Below are 16,738 nucleotides of genomic sequence, written 5' to 3'. Positions count from 1 at the left end.
GTAGAATTTATAGAATATTGTAAAAACTATGGTCTTTTACCAACATATATATATATATATATATATATGTATACAAACAAATGTTTCTGTGATTTTTTTAAAATACAAAATTATATCTGATTATCAATTATAACAACACTATTGCTTTCATTTGTATTTATGTTAGGTATGTATTTATGTGCGTTTCCAGCATTTCTATGTTTCGAGATGTGTGATTGATGTGTCTGCGTGGAGAGCATTGCGATTAGTAACGTGGTTTCTGTCGTACGCGCGCTACACTATGCGTGAACTGCCCGGTACAAATACGTCAAATGCTGCTTTTTGGAGTCTGGCTGTAAATTGATTGGAGCCTGTGAGGATTTCTGCTTGCGTGTATTTGTATAAATATAAAATAAATAGATATATCTTAAGATTAATAGTAATTATTTTCTATCGCAGATTTTTTTTTGTTATATATAAAGTTGCCTAACATTAATATTATTATTTATTTGCCACAGTCATGCGCGTATGTTTTCGTATCTATGTATGTATTCTTTATATGTGGCGTCAGCCACTCATTCATCCATATTGTAAATATCAAATTTTGATAGTTTTTTTAAAGAAAAATTCTGACTACATAACGACCGTTGAATGACGAAAGAAGTCTCAGCGTTTATTAAATATACAAGTTATAATGTTAATTTTGTTTAAATAGTAATTTCCCTTACAAATTCATCATCAAATTATAAGCATTAAGATTATCACAACAGAAATTATGTAAGTATACAAACACCGTCATCACCAAGGTAGAGAGTGAGGCCAAATGAATGGTTTCAGGCAGAATCACAATAAAACCCAGTTGAAACATTTATATACGTACAAATGCGCAGTAATAAGAATTTATTTATTAAGATCCATTAGTAATTTTTTTTATTAAGTAAATTAATATAAAATAGAAAAAAATACTAATCAATCAATTAAACACAGCATACACGGATAAATCAAAATACTTATGCAAAGTAATGTGACACACACATACACAGACGCGAACATGCACACACGCACAAGCACACACATTAGTTATTTATTGTTGAACCCGGATGTTAGGGTTGGCCATTGGATCCAATAGTGGATCATCTTCAGTGGAATGTTTGCCTAACTCGTTGAAGATTAGGACAATGGTGACGAATGCGATGAGGAATATGAACAGCATAATTGTGTAGCGTTTGATCTTCGAAGATGGTTGCGTGCGTAGTCGACCACCGTGCTGGCTTGTGAATGTGTTGCTGTAGAAGTGTGCAGAAAACATTTCCAAGAACATTTAATAAAAAACTAGTTTCATTTAAAATTTTTCAACTGAATGTTGAAAACAAATCAGCATAGATAAAATTAAACTGAAAATTCAAAAAATGTTGCGACATTTAAACATAAATAAAGATGATGGGGATAAGAAGAGTAGAAGATGGTGATAAAAAATGATGAAAAAAATGAAAATGATAGAGAACTACCTGAGCCATCTAGAGAACCACTGCATGGCTGGTCTTCTCTTATACTTGTCCATGTCGTGGTCACTCAGGTGAGATGCCATGATTGGAGGACCTAGGACGAGGATTGGGAACAGAATCAATAATAAATATATGATGTCTACAATTTTTGAATCAATAACAAATATTCCAACAAGAAAAAATGAGTAATATGATAACCAGATAGAAACAGATCATTCTTCTCGACGATTCTTGGGTAAGGAATGGAGTCATCCACTTTGGATAAGGTTGATGACGTCATATTGGATGTCGCCGGGGATGCAGATGTGCTTTGAAGCTGGTATGAAGAAGCGATGTAAGCAGGCAGGGGAGATGTGGAGTTCATGTGAGGGGCAGAGAGAGGAAGAGGAGGAGGAAGTGAATTTGATAGCGAACCATTTTGTGCTATCATCAGTTGAGGTTTATCTTGGGTCAATTGCCTCTCTTCAATCTGAAAGAGACAATCATAATTTATTGCAGTGTTTTAGCAATTACAACAGAAAACAGATAATAAAATAAAAACTCAAACAAAATAAAAGTGATAATAATAATAATAATAGAAACTGACTGACCAATGGGAGGCCAAGACCAGCTCTAGCCCAGTTGACAGTTGAAAGTAACTTGACAAGTTCGTCGATTACGGGTGAAGACGCATTCGAAGGAGGGAATACGCAAACTGAACAGAGGGGACATGTGTAACCTGCAGGTGCCGTGTTCGCCGGCAGAGAGTTCTCGTAGTTGTTTAAACAAGACCAGTGAAACACATCTGCAGTGATAACATTTTATCAATCAAATAACAAACAGATTACTGCTGGTAGTTTTCACTGAATTTGGATCAAGAAATAAGCATGTTGGTAATGTTTGTACAAAATAAGCATTTATATTACACTTGCTTTCTTAACAAGAAATCAATCATGATTAATGTATGCATCTAACAACAAAGTTATTTTGTAATGAGGAATAACTGATCTATTTGACCATAGCAGACGAGTCTGACGCAGGGTCCGCAGCTATCATCAGCCAGATTCTTTCCACAGAGTCGACAAGTCGGATCATAGTCACTATCTTGCAACCATCTCAAATAGGACTGAACGATGCACTGAATTGTAAAAAAACGTTTTTAGTGTTATAATAAAAAGTAGTAGAAAAAAAAACTATAAAAAAAATCCTTTTATTTTATTAAAAATTTCAATAAGGTAGACAAGAAAAAGCTAGGCTATAGTAGTGTCTAGTCTTTTATCTAGTAATAAATTGTTAGAATTTAAATAAATTGAAGATAAGCTTGACAAGGTTTATAAAAAAATTATTATTCACCCTAGGATGATCAGAGACAAGGCAATGTTCACAGACATTAACAGTGTGTTCAAAGCAGAATAATGTAGTCACCTTCTTCTTAGGACATTTGCACAACCCCATACCGATTCGTACTCGTTGATTATTTTATTAATTAGTTTCACAGTAAATTAAAACCTTATTTAAGACTTGGAGTGATCTTATTTCATTAGCTAGCAAGCAGAAGCGAAAGAAATGAATAAGTTAGCGACGGAGACCAAGCGCATTCGTCGAACAAATTGAAATAAAAACTGGAAAAACGCTACGTTTAAATATTTCCAATAATCATTATTTAAAAATCTAATATCAATTTAATAAAAAAGATTAATCTCAAAAATAACACGTAGCCACGTACAAATTCAATTAAAGCAGACCGGAACAATATTTTTTATTTTTTGTCAATACGTCGATGATTAAAAGTGGTCTGCAGTTTAAATTTTACTTCGTCCACTTATATTTGAATGTCATTCAATTCATACCCAATCCTATCCACACAGTGAACAAATACGCATATATCTCGATTATACTTAATAATATTAATATGATTATATGATATTTATATTAATATGTGTGATTATATTAGTTTGGCTTTAAATAAAATTTGTTTCAAATTTTTACTGACAATGTTTTACACAAAAACTGTTTAAGGATAATTATGGTTAAGGACAAGACGCCCAAAACTATTTGGTTACTGTAGCTTAATGTAATGTAATGTACCTGGTAAGTTCAATGTAATAATCAATGTAATGTAACTAAACAAAGATAAAGGTACCTTATAGGCAGAGGTTAACGTAAGAAAACTTTGAGTCTGGATTTACTTGCCGAAAGCTGTGTTACAGGCTATATGAAGCTGTGGCAATGAGAAAGAGAAGCTGGAAAAGAATAGTTCTACGCGTGACAGAATGGACTGGGAACGTAGAATTCAATAAAAATGGTAAGTGCAATGTCATCAATCACTTAAGGAATTGAAAATAGTCATCAATTGATTTGTTGGCTGTTTTATTGATTGATTGATTGGTTGGTTGGCTGATTGATTGATTGATTGTTCGATTGAATTATTGATTGATTGATCGATTGATTGATTGACCAATCAAAACAATTATAAAACCCACAGATTGTTATTAAAACTTCTCAATTGTACATTTACAGAGTTCAAAACGAGTTTTAAAACAAACCTTTCCATTTAAACGTGACGGAAGTGAAGCTGTGAATGTGAAAGCTTAATTGATTGATGGGTGAGTGGAGAGAATTTGAAATTGTGGATACAAAGTTGGATTAGATAATGTACTTCAAGAGGAGAAAAGATCGGATCAGGGGGCAAATGATTGCGGTCACTTAATATTGGAATTAAACGTGATTTATAAATGGTCATAAAAAAAACTTTCATCTATTTAGGTATTGTATGAAGTATTAGCGTCCGGTTAAATGGCGAAACTAGTTCTAGGAAGAAAGAACAAAAACGACAAAGCAGAAATAATTGAAACATTTGGTGGTTCTGTCTAATTAAATTAGCGTATCCCCAAAGAGGTTATTAATTTTCGTAACGTCTGTTTGTTTATTGTTACGTATGTACACATTGATGTTGTGTCTGATGTATGTAATTTTGTGGTCTGTCAGACGATGCGTTGATGTAATGTGACATCATTTTTATAGTCATTGGACCGTAAAGTAATGATTATTTAATGTTACGGTTACGTGACTTAATGTTATGACAATGTGCTACAAAGTATTTGTTAATGTCGCGATATATCATTACGAAATTACAAGTAAATGTGTTGCTATGTGGTGTGGTCCCTGTTATAAGAGATATGTGATGGAGATGATGAGATGATGATAATTATGAAAGCTTTGACGACGACGACGACGATGATGACTGTTGATGATTCTAATGACAATTCTGATAATGAGGATGATGAAAATGATGAGGATGATGAAGATGATGAAGATGATGACGACGATGATGACGTCGACGATGACGCAATTATGTCTGATGGCAGAAGAAAGTAATTTCGTGCTAATATCAGCTATAGTCTCAAATAATGAAATTATAATTTATTATTAACATCAGTAATAATAATAAAATATTAATCATAATAACAACACTACTACTACTACTACTACTACTACTACTACTACTACTACTACTACTACTACTACTACTACTACTACTACTACTACTACTACTACTATAACTACTACTACAACAACTACTGCTACTACTACTACTACTACTACAACTACTACTACTATTACAACTACTACAACTACTACTACTATTAATAATAGTAACAATAATAATATTATTTTTATTAGGTAAAGTTTTCTAAAATGACCTAAGACATTTTAAGGCGTGCTATATTGTGAGTTAATGTAATTACTAATTAGGTGGTATGATGATGGGTTGGTGTGTTGATGTGTGTTGGTGTGTGTGTTGTGGTGATGTGTGTTGTTGTGATGTGTGTTGTAGTGATGTGTGTTGTGGTGATGTGTGTTGTTGTGATGTGTGTTGTAGTGATGTGTGTTGTGGTGATGTGTGTTGTGGTGATGTGTGTTGGTGTGTGTTGTTGTGATGTGTGTTGATGTAATGTGATAAGTACATTAGCTTCTACGGTGGCACAACAGTGATTGCTAAAATTGGCCTAGTGATGACTGACGTTCAACGCAATTTTTGTCGCAACAAAGCAAAACAACTACTGCCACCACCTCCAGCAACAATTACCACAACACAAAATGTTGCAGCAGCAACAACGGCTACACAAATGTTGCAACTTCTGTAAAAACTTTCACTGTATTACCAACAACAACAACAACAACAAACAACAACAACAAAAGAAGGGCAACAGTATTTTACAACAAACACTACATTAACGACAATGACAAAGGTAAATCGCATCAACAAAGACAACGGCATGGGCAACGTTAAACATCAACTACAGCAGCAACCAGATTACAGCAGCACTAACACCAGCAATGAAATTCTACAAAAAACAAAAACAGCCGCAGTAGCTGCTACATCAACTACACATCAATAGCAGCAGCTGCTACACCAACAAAAACAACAACGACGACAAGAGTTTGTAGCTTCAACTCTGCTATCCGCAAGATGATATCTCAAAATCGATCAATAAGTCTGTGCTGTATTAAACTGCACATGTAGGTACGCATGTATACCTATGTTTTTGTATAATGTAGTACCCACGTATATACCCATCTTCTCCAACGTGTATACTCATCTGTACTGTCGCAGTACCAGTTTGTATACGCCTGTGTACTTGTGTACTTTGTGTATTTGTGCTTGCCTGTGTGAGTTTACATCATAGTCGCACTTGTTTTTTCAGCTTTGTTTATATGATTGTTTACATTTTTGTCATTCAGTTCACATATGTTTATGATGTTCTTGAGTTTTTTGCTCATTTTGACTTTTTTATTACGTAACTAAAACCCTTTCCATGTCAAAATGTCAATTTCATTTGGGTTCCGTTGATTTTATACAATTTTTCATACATACAAGCATACATACGTACATACATACATGCATACATGCATACATACATACATACATACATACATACATACATACATACATACATACATGCACACACACATACATACATACACACACACATACATACATACAGACAGACACACATAAATACATACATACATCCATACAAACATATATACATGCATACATACATACATACATACATACATACATACATACATACATACATACATACATACATACATACATACATACATACATACATACATACATACATACATACATACATACATACATACATACACTTCACTAATTTGCTTTTATTTTTGTTGTTTTGTCTTCCTTTCTTCTCACTGTTTTCTCTCTTTTTTTTATGTTTTTTTATCTTTCCTTTCTTCTGATTTTGTATGGCAAACTACAGGAAACTAATTCTGCATGGCCATTAAACGTTTTGCCTATATTTTGCTTATACACTCTGTGAGTTATGTGCGTGCGTGCGTGTATATGTGTACGTGTGTATGTATGTGTGTAGGTATGCATGTGTGTACGTATGTATGCGTGTATGTATGTATGTTTGTATGTATCCATAGAGTTAGAAATGTTTTTTTAGCAAGCAAACCTCGCAGATGTTTCTCGGCCATTAAAAATAAGCTCCCTTTGAAATGTGATTCAAAAAACTCCATGAATTTTAAGCAGTGCATAGTTAGTGATAGATAAATCAGTACTTTACATATAAGCAAGCAACCGACACAATTTTGGTAGCAGGCAATTTGGTTTTAAAAGTTAAATTCAAATACCGACACATTCTTCTTGGAATTGTAATTCGTATTTTTGTTTCAGAACTTCTTATTTTATTTAAAAAAACGCTAACTAAAAATTTCGTATAAATTTTTTATTTTTTTCTATATATTTTTAAATAACAAACGCATTTTTAACAAACGCTGAATTTGTGGCAACATAATTAACTGCTCATTCGTCTATTCATTTACCAAATTTTTAGTTTACGTTTGGAATTTTTTTGTAGTTTAATTTGCAAATTGATTAATTTTGTTAATTATTTATTTTATTAATTTATTACTATTAAACTTATTTATTCACTAATTCATTGAGTCATTCATTCATTTTTTACACATCTATTCGCTTGACTGATTCATTCGTTCAATTATTCATTCATCTACTAGTCACTCAATCACTCATCTGCTGTTTCGTTCTTTCGTTCATTAATTCACTCATGCAGTCATGCACGCCATGACTTACACCCTTTTCACATCACATGACTTGTGACGTCGTCATCAGTCACGTGTTGCAAGGTGCAAGAAGAAAATTTAAAATTCATCACTATCATTACCACCACTGGCGCTTCTACTGCTACTACTACTACTGTTTCCACTACTAATACTACTACAAAAAATGATGTAAAAAATTACACAAGCCGGAAGTTGTATAGTCGTATTATATTAAATTGAGAAAAACAAAAGAATATAATGGAAGAAATAATTGGATAGAAAATTTAATTTGAACAATTTTCATTTTAAATTAATTTTCTTCTTGAATTTTCATCAACAAGCAGATTTAAAATACATTTATTTTTTGGAAGAAGCTAACTACTTCAACTGTTTTGTTGGCGAAAATATTTAAATAATAGATTAAAGAAAAAAAACTAATTCTTCGATGATATTTATATTTTATTTTTTTTTAAACTCAAAATTGAATGAAAGATTGTTTGAAAAAGAATACAGAGTAGCACAACTCACAATAGCCACCCGCAACTTTGTTCTAATTTGTTGTTTTTCTTTAAAAAAACATTCAAAAAACTATGAATGAGAATGAAAATTACAAAAAGAGAGAAAGAGAGAGGAAGAAAAAAAGGAAGAAGATAAGCAGAAAAAACAATAGAAAGAGAATAATAAAAATAAAAAAAACTGGAAACAGATAGTAAGAAAACCGAGAAAAAGAATAAAAGTGTGGAAGAAAAATTTGGAGTAAGAAGTAGAGAAGGATTGAAGTAGAGAAAAAGAAATACAGCAACAGACCGTGAGGGAAAAATTGAGGAATAAAAGAAAGTACAGGAAGAGAAAGAGAGGGAGAGAGAGAGAGAGAAGAGAGGGAAAATATAATAAAAAATTTAAGAAAAAAACCATAAAATGAAGAAGCTACCAGAAAAGAAAAAAAAATATTTAAAACGAACAAAAGAAAAAAAATTGAAAGAAAAACTTTGAAATTTAAGAAAACAAATGAAAGAAATAAATGAAAACGGCACGTTACACGCGTTATACGTAAATATTGTACGTACGTACCATATATTACATACATATATATATATATATATATATATATATATATATATATACATATATATATATATATATATATTTACGCTAATATAAAACCTATAAGCGCATATAAAAAAATGACAAAAAAAGGAATAAAATGATGATGAAATTGAAGATAGCGATGATAGATGCTGAGAAGGATGATATTGATAGTTAGAGGATGGTGGTGATGATGACGGTCGGTGAGGATGATAATGATTATGATGATGGTGATGATAGTGGTGACGTTGATAACGATTGCGCTGATGATGAAAATGATGTCATCGACAACTTTGACGGTTGATGATGATAACAATGATAATGCGATGACAATAATAATAAAAATAATAATAATAATGATGACGACGATGATGATGGCAGTGACTATATTGATTATGATGACGGTTATGATGATAGTTTATTAAAATGACAAATAACTCCAAAGTTAATGTAAAATTTAACCTGGTAATACCTACAAACATTAATTGTATATATATATATATATACATATAAATTAAAAGATATATATATATATATATATATATATATATATATATAGCTGAAAACCTCTTCCCATTATATATATATATATATTATGAATAACTATATATAATAACATTATATAAATATAAACATTTTTAAACACGAATAATCACGTGAATATAAAAATAAAAAACAAATATATATGAATTAATGATATATATATATATATATATAATAATAATAATAATACAGGTAAACGAATAATAAAAATAATAATAAAATAATAATAATAATAAAATCAGTAAATTAATTAATAATTGTTATTAGTCTAAAATTGTTTCAATGCTTATTTGCATGTAAATTTGAATTAATTTGTTCGTTTTTCTTTGTGCCTGTGTGAATGCGTATGGGGCGTGAATGTGTCTGTATGTGTGAATGTGTGTGCGAATGCGTGTGAATGTGTCTGTATGTGTGCGTGAGTGTGTGTGCGTGTGCATGTGCATTTGTTATGTCTTTCAATGTTTACATGTTTAAGATTGCATGTTTACCGTCGTATGGGCAATCATTTTATTTTATCTTCAGCTTATTTGTTGACGCTGCTGGGTTATTTTCATTTTTCACTTTTGATTTTAACAAAATTAAACTTAATCAGAGTTAATCTTTTTTTTACAGATTTTTTTTACAGTAAATAAATAAATAAAATAATAATTGAATAAATATGTAACGACAAATAATACATAACCACCGAAAATAAAAATGAAGTAATGCAAGAATATATATGAAATTTTTTTCGAAGCCAAACTATACAACAAAGTTTCTTTTTTCAAAAATAATAATTAATAATAATAATAAAATAGTTTTATATTATTAGTATTATTATTTTCAAACATAATTTTGAAAAAACAAACAAAGAAATTGAAAAATTAAATGACAAAATAAATTGTGACTTTTGGCAACAGCAGTAGCGACAACAACAAAAAGTTAATTACATCACACACACTCTCTCTCTCTCTCTCTCTCTCTCTCTCTCTCTCTCTCTCTCTCTCTCTTTCTCTCTCTCTCTCTCTCACACACACACACACACACATACACACATGCACATAAATATTTACATAATAATATTGAAAAATTGTTAAAAATTACTACACAATAATTCATAACCATTCATAATTACTGACTCGTTTTAAAAAAAGCGTAAAATAATTTAGCCGAAAATTGCAGATTAGTTTTTTGTTCAAACGCGCAAGTAAGTTTTTTTCATACATGAAACTTGACATTTTGAAAACAGCCAGTCTAAAAGTTAGAATGATAAGATGAAGTAGAATAAAGAATTAAACGATATTACCTTGCAATGTGTGTGTTTGTTTGTGTGTGTTTGTTAGTGTTTGTTTGTGTATGTGTGTGTTTGGTGTGTGTGCGTGTGTGTGACTTATTAGCAATATTCTCATATATTCTATTTTCAAAATCTTTAGACAATTCATTCATTTCGACACACACATGTATACATATACACATACACAGGCGCTCACACACACACACTCACACACACACACGTACACGCATATTTGTATTCACACACGCATCTGCACATGTACACACGCAAAAACTCAAACACGCATTCATTAATTATTCACGTATCTATTCAATGATAATTAAAGAGCAGTGAATTCATTACGAACACGCACATAGAAAACATACACGTAACACATAAATGCAAACAATCATACAAACATACGTACAATCATAAATCAGACACAAACAATTAAACACAAACATACGAATAAATATGGTGATAAACGTAGAGACATCCATACAAACACAAACATTGTCATGAAATTCATGCACATACAAGTTAGACTGCAAACCTAACACTCAGATTATTTGTGTTTTGTTATATTATTTATGTTGAACATCATATGCATGGAATAGATTCACACGCTTAAACTCACACACAGACACAAACACACACCCATAAATATACACAAAAACTAAAGAGGCACCGAATATTCCACCTAGTCAAACATTTGACGGAGATACGACATTCGGCTTCAGCCATTTATAACAACCGAATATTGCAATTTCGTTCATGCCATCATTATTATTTTAGCTTCCAGAACAATAATTGATGATTATTACCAGTGCAGAATTTATTTCGGCCGTTATAGTCGTTAAAACATGAGAATTTGCACAAGAGTTGAAATATAGATAGATATTTATTCGTCTCAGGAATGACCTACGGTTTTCAAAAGCTTGTCTTTTTCATTCTAAAATTTAACTTTTTTCAAAATTTTTGTTTTTTGGTATTTGGCCTTTGGCTGGTGAGTGGATCCACTATACGGGTATTCGGTGCATCTCCGCTAGGTACACAAAAAGTACGCACATACAGACACACATACAAACGCATAAACATACACATGCACGTACGTCTTGAATATTAGAATTTCTACTTTTGTTTTTTGCGGTACATTGAAATAGAAATGAAATTAGTAATCCCATTTGCTTCTCAGATTGTATGTTTGTATTCGGATGTATGCGTATGTTATTGTATGTTTGCGTATGTATTTGTATGCTGGCGTGTGTGTTGTGTGCATGTAGTTGTATGTTTACGATTGTTGTTAAATGCGTAATTTTGTATGTCGTACTAACAAACTAGCTTGCGTATGTGAATGATTGTGTGCAATTGTGCGCATAGACAACGCATACGTGCATGACATGATTGTGTATGTGTGTGTACTGTACAGGGTATGTTTGTTTGTGTGTGTTGTATCTGTGCGCATGTGTGTTGTGTCTGTGTGTATGTGAACAACGCGCACTTACAAATTTTAAGAATGTGGTAAGACAATGCACGAATGAAGTATTTATTAATGGCGGGTGAAGATGTGTGTGGATTGAATGGAGTAACGGTACAGAGGAAGAAATTATTACATATCAGCGATATTACATGGAGACTGGTGAACATTTAACGTAGATTACGTTCGTGCATATGACGAAGTCTCTAATTACAATATACTTCAACATTTTTATTATTATGTTAATTTATAGGAAAAAATTAATATCGAGTTGTTTTGACTGCATTTAAATTGCAAAAAACTTTTATGTAAATTTCGCTATTCATCATCATCATCACATTTATCACCATTATCATCACATCATCTTCATCATCTTTATCATCATCATAATCATTACATCATCTTTATTATTATTATCATCATCATCATCAATTTCAAACTAAAGATTAGTTAACCAGCCAGCCAGCAAACTTTTACAGCAACTGATCAATCAATCAACCAAATTAACCCGACTAATCAATCAAAACAATTCATCGACTGACCAACCAATCAAGCAAGTTCTGACAAACACGTTATGCATCTTATCGTCCAGTGAATCAAACTGTCAACGCTAATTATGCAAATTTTACATCATACTGATCAAACTAAGTTGGCACATCAATCAATCAATCAATTAACCACATAATCAATTAACCACTTAACTATATAATCAATTTATTAATTAGCCAATTAATTAATTATTCAATCAAGATATTAATTTAACAGTCAATCAAAATTTTTATCATCTTACTTCAGCTTTTGTGAGTTATATTTTTTTTAAATAAATTATTCAAACAACCAAATCAATTAATCAATTATTCAATCAACCAATTACTCAATCAATCAATTATTCAATCAATTAATTAGTCAATCAATCAATTATTTAATCAGTCAAATAGACACTCAATTAACAAGTGATACAATACATCAACAAATTAATTAATAAATCAATCAATCATTGAATAAACTACCAAATTAATTAAATATTCAACCAATCAACTCAATATTCAACCAATCAATTTAGTTTACTAATCAATGAACCAATCAATCAACCAACCAATCAACCAATCAATCAACCAATCAATCAACTAATCAATCAATCTATTAATTAATCAACGAACCAACAAACCAACCAACCAACCAACCAACTAACCAACCAACCAACCAACCAACCAACTAACCAACCAACCAACCAATCAACCAACCAACCAATCAACCAACCAATCCATTAATTAATTAGCCAATCAATCATTCAGCTCCAGCGTCAGCAGTTAGCATCTGGCATAGAAACTCATCTGACATGCATCCCTGCCATTTGAAGAAATTATTCATCTCAAATTCATTATTTTAAAATTATTCAATCCCAAATTTATTATTTAAAAATTATTAATCTCAAAATTATTATTTGAAAATTATTAATTTCAAATTTATTATTTTAAACAATATTAATCTCAAAATTATTATTTGAAAATTATTAACCTCAAATTTATTATTTTAAACAATATTCATCTCGGATTTATTATTTTAGAATTATTAATCTCAAAATTGTTATTTTAAACATTATTAATCTCAAATTTATTATTTTAAACATTATTCATTTTAAATTTATAATTTTAAACAATATTCATTTCAAATTAATTAGTTTAAACGCCAAATAAACACCTCACTGATATAATATTAATTTAATGAGCTATTTTTTCATACAGCTATTATACTAACATACACAGAAAGAAACATTGGAAAAACTTAACAATGACAAAATGACGTACTGTATATTATCCAACTACATGAATGACGATACCATAAAACTGACACAACATACAAAGAATACGCATACCAGAACCTAAATACCATAGGCATACCATTAAAAACATATAAATGGCATGGTGGTGTAATGGGTAAAGGCGCTAGATTCTGCGTCACAGTAACCGGTTTTGAATGCCAAAGAAATCTCTGTTGATTATACGCAATAAGATGCGTTTTGCCTATTCACGTATATACCACTTATACCTCTGGGAAACACGCAAAATAAATTTTAAGGAAGGTTCTATTGCAATTGGCAGGCAACAATACCTTGATGAATTCCTCTTTGGAGAGGACTCCATCGCTGTTCTCGTCCATCTTGGCAAATATCTCTTTCGTCCGCTTCTCAGGGGTGTCGTTCGGGTCATTGTAAGATAAGGAAGGGCCCACCATGTTGTATATCGCCTGGGTGTGTGTTTTTGTGTCTGTAGGCGAGTGTATGTGTCTGTATGCGTATGTGTCTGTGTTTGTGTGCGTGCTTGTATGTGCGTGTGTTTGTGTGTGTGTGTGTGTGGTTGTTCTTCAGATGATTTTCTTTGCGTTGTTATTGACCTGTGTGCTGTTGTTTTCAGTGTTATTTTGATGTGTTAAGGGTTTGACCGGCTATCATATTACTAAATTCACCTTCTATGATATTTATATTAATGTAACTAGCGATGTCATCGAGTAAATGTATTTGGGCTGCACGATAGTGTAATGGATAAGATGCCTGGCATGGCTGGTGCAGTGACGGGTTTCGAATGCAAAAGGATTCCCAACATTCAAAAACACGCAATGTGCCTAATGCTTTGATTTACTAGTATCTAATGTTGATATATCTGAAAAATACTAAAGAATTATTTGTACAAAAAAATTATGAAATTTTCTAAAGTTGAATTTAAGAAACATTAAAGAATTATTTATTTTAAAATAATTGTGATGTAATGTTGGCAGTTGTTATAAATTCTTTTCTTAATCTTCTGTTTTAGTTATTTGAAGCATTAACTCTCTCCTCTTTCCTCTCTCTCTCTCTCGTTTTCAATTTTCAACCTATAAATTCTCATTAGAAATATTTTTGCATCAACTAGATGTGAAATAAACATAGATAAGGTATTTTATTGTCGGTCGTAATTTGTTTAGGAAGTTTAAAAATGTTAAACAAACATAATTTATGGTTGTTGAGAGCTTTCTAACTGAAAGTGAGCACAAGGAATTAGCAAATGGATTGCGCTAAATAATGTTTCACAAAAGATCCATGTAAACATTGATTGAAATCACACACAACGACATAAATTTAGGGCACAGTCGGTAGCAAATAATCGGAAATAATCGTATCGGTACCGTTATAATTTCGGTCATCTCACTCGGTTCTATCGTGCCATCTCCATTGACGTCATACATCTGAAACGCCCATTCCAGCTTCTGCTCTGGTTTGCCGGCGGAGGTTATGTTGATAGCTAGTAGGAATTCCTGATGATGATTTTGTTGTTGTTGTTGTTGTAAATGATGATGATGATGATGACGTTGTTGTTGATGAAGATGATGATGAAGATGTTGTTGTGGTTGATGATGATGATGTTGTTGATGATGTTGATGATGATAATGTTGCGAGTGACGATGATGATAACCATAATTACAATAACAACAACAACAGTTCGTATAAACAAATTAATTATATCAGCAAATTATAACAAAACGATGCAACAACATTTACAACACCATTTAAAACAAGATATGCACCAAAAACATCTGCAGCAACAACAACATCTGCAACAGCAACATCTGCAACAGCAACATCTGCAACAACATCTGCAGCAACAACAACAACATCTGCAACAACAACAACATTTGCAACAACAAAGATAAACAGAGAACAAATGAACTGAGAAACGCATCACTTTGAAATCTATTTTGCCGCTATTGTCCGAATCGAACGTTCGAAAGACATGCTCGCAGAATTTTTCAGCGTTGCCCTGTGGAAAGAAACTGGAATAAACTTCCAGAAATTTCGTTCGTGTTAGCTGGCCGTTCGGACAATCTTTCTGGAAGTTGTGTTTTTAAAATAATGAATGAATGAATAAATGAATGAATGAATGAACGAACGAACGAACGAACGAACGAATGAATGAATGAATTGCTTCAAAGCTAAAATTGATGATCAAACATCAGCTAACTATTTATTATTAAAACTTTATTTATTATTAGTTCATTTTTAAAATTTATCAAATCTAACACAAAACTTCTTTTAGAAAATTGTTGAAATGAAAGACGACGACCACCATCACCACCACCACCACCACCAACAACAACAACAGCTAAACTAACCATGAAACCGTTATACCAAGCTTTGATTTGCTGCTTCGTGAAATTTGTGTTGTGCATAAGAAACTCCATGTCCTCCTTTGGCAACTTTTTACTACCGGCGCCACCCATCTCTAAAAGAAGTCGGCAAAGATCTTTCCAGAGAAGATTCCAGATATAAAAATAAAATATGGAAGGTGGAGACAAAAAATTCAAAAATGTGAGTAATATAAACTACTTTTGGAATGAAGGCAAAGGTATTTTTGTGAAGATAATGGATTTTTGGTTTTTGTAGTTGACGCGTTTGTTGTTTTTTTTGGGGAAAAATGAATGAAAGATGGATAAATGATGAAGGAATGATGAATAAAGGAATGAAATAATGATGATGGATGAATGCTAGAGGAAAGAAGCTGATGATGATGAATAGGACCGGTCGGGTATTGTTATTCTTGTGATGAAAAGTTTCTCTTTTTTTGCACTTTTGAGATGTGTGTGTGTGATTGTAACGATCAAACTCTCGAGATGACAACAGAACAAGTTGGTGTCTTTTGTCGTTGCTGTTGCTGCTGCTGTTGTTGTTGCTGCTGCTGTAGTTGCTGTTGTCTAGCTTCTTCAGACTTTTGTTGAATGTTGTTAGTGTCTTATTCGTAATAGTTGTGTAGCAAGCAGTGTCAAATTTTTCTGGCCGGTTAA

At 31.9% G+C, this 16,738-nt stretch overlaps 2 protein-coding genes across 2 annotated transcripts; both read right to left on the bottom strand.

The window, feature by feature from the left end:
• Positions 1 to 1,063: 1,063 nt before the first annotated feature.
• On the bottom strand, positions 1,064 to 2,918 carry HELRODRAFT_70089 (hypothetical protein; the record flags this gene model as incomplete). The annotated part of the gene is made up of 6 exons (XM_009031847.1): positions 1,064 to 1,250; positions 1,485 to 1,550; positions 1,628 to 1,953; positions 2,075 to 2,268; positions 2,481 to 2,601; positions 2,817 to 2,918. 6 exons carry the CDS (start codon positions 2,916 to 2,918, stop codon positions 1,064 to 1,066), a joined length of 996 nt encoding a protein of 331 aa, XP_009030095.1.
• Positions 2,919 to 13,210: 10,292 nt separating this feature from the next.
• On the bottom strand, positions 13,211 to 16,177 carry HELRODRAFT_70455 (hypothetical protein; the record flags this gene model as incomplete). Its single annotated transcript, XM_009031888.1, has 5 exons — positions 13,211 to 13,270; positions 14,036 to 14,170; positions 15,086 to 15,214; positions 15,643 to 15,786; positions 16,070 to 16,177. 5 exons carry the CDS (start codon positions 16,175 to 16,177, stop codon positions 13,211 to 13,213), a joined length of 576 nt encoding a protein of 191 aa, XP_009030136.1.
• Between the last annotated feature and the right edge of the window lie 561 nt (positions 16,178 to 16,738).

The sequence above is a fragment of the Helobdella robusta genome (assembly GCF_000326865.2).
Source record: "Helobdella robusta unplaced genomic scaffold HELROscaffold_8, whole genome shotgun sequence".
Classification (NCBI taxonomy): Eukaryota; Metazoa; Annelida; class Clitellata; order Rhynchobdellida; family Glossiphoniidae; genus Helobdella; species Helobdella robusta.
The sequence above is the reverse complement of the archived record's forward strand: the minus strand, read 5'-3'. Positions and strand labels throughout refer to the sequence as shown.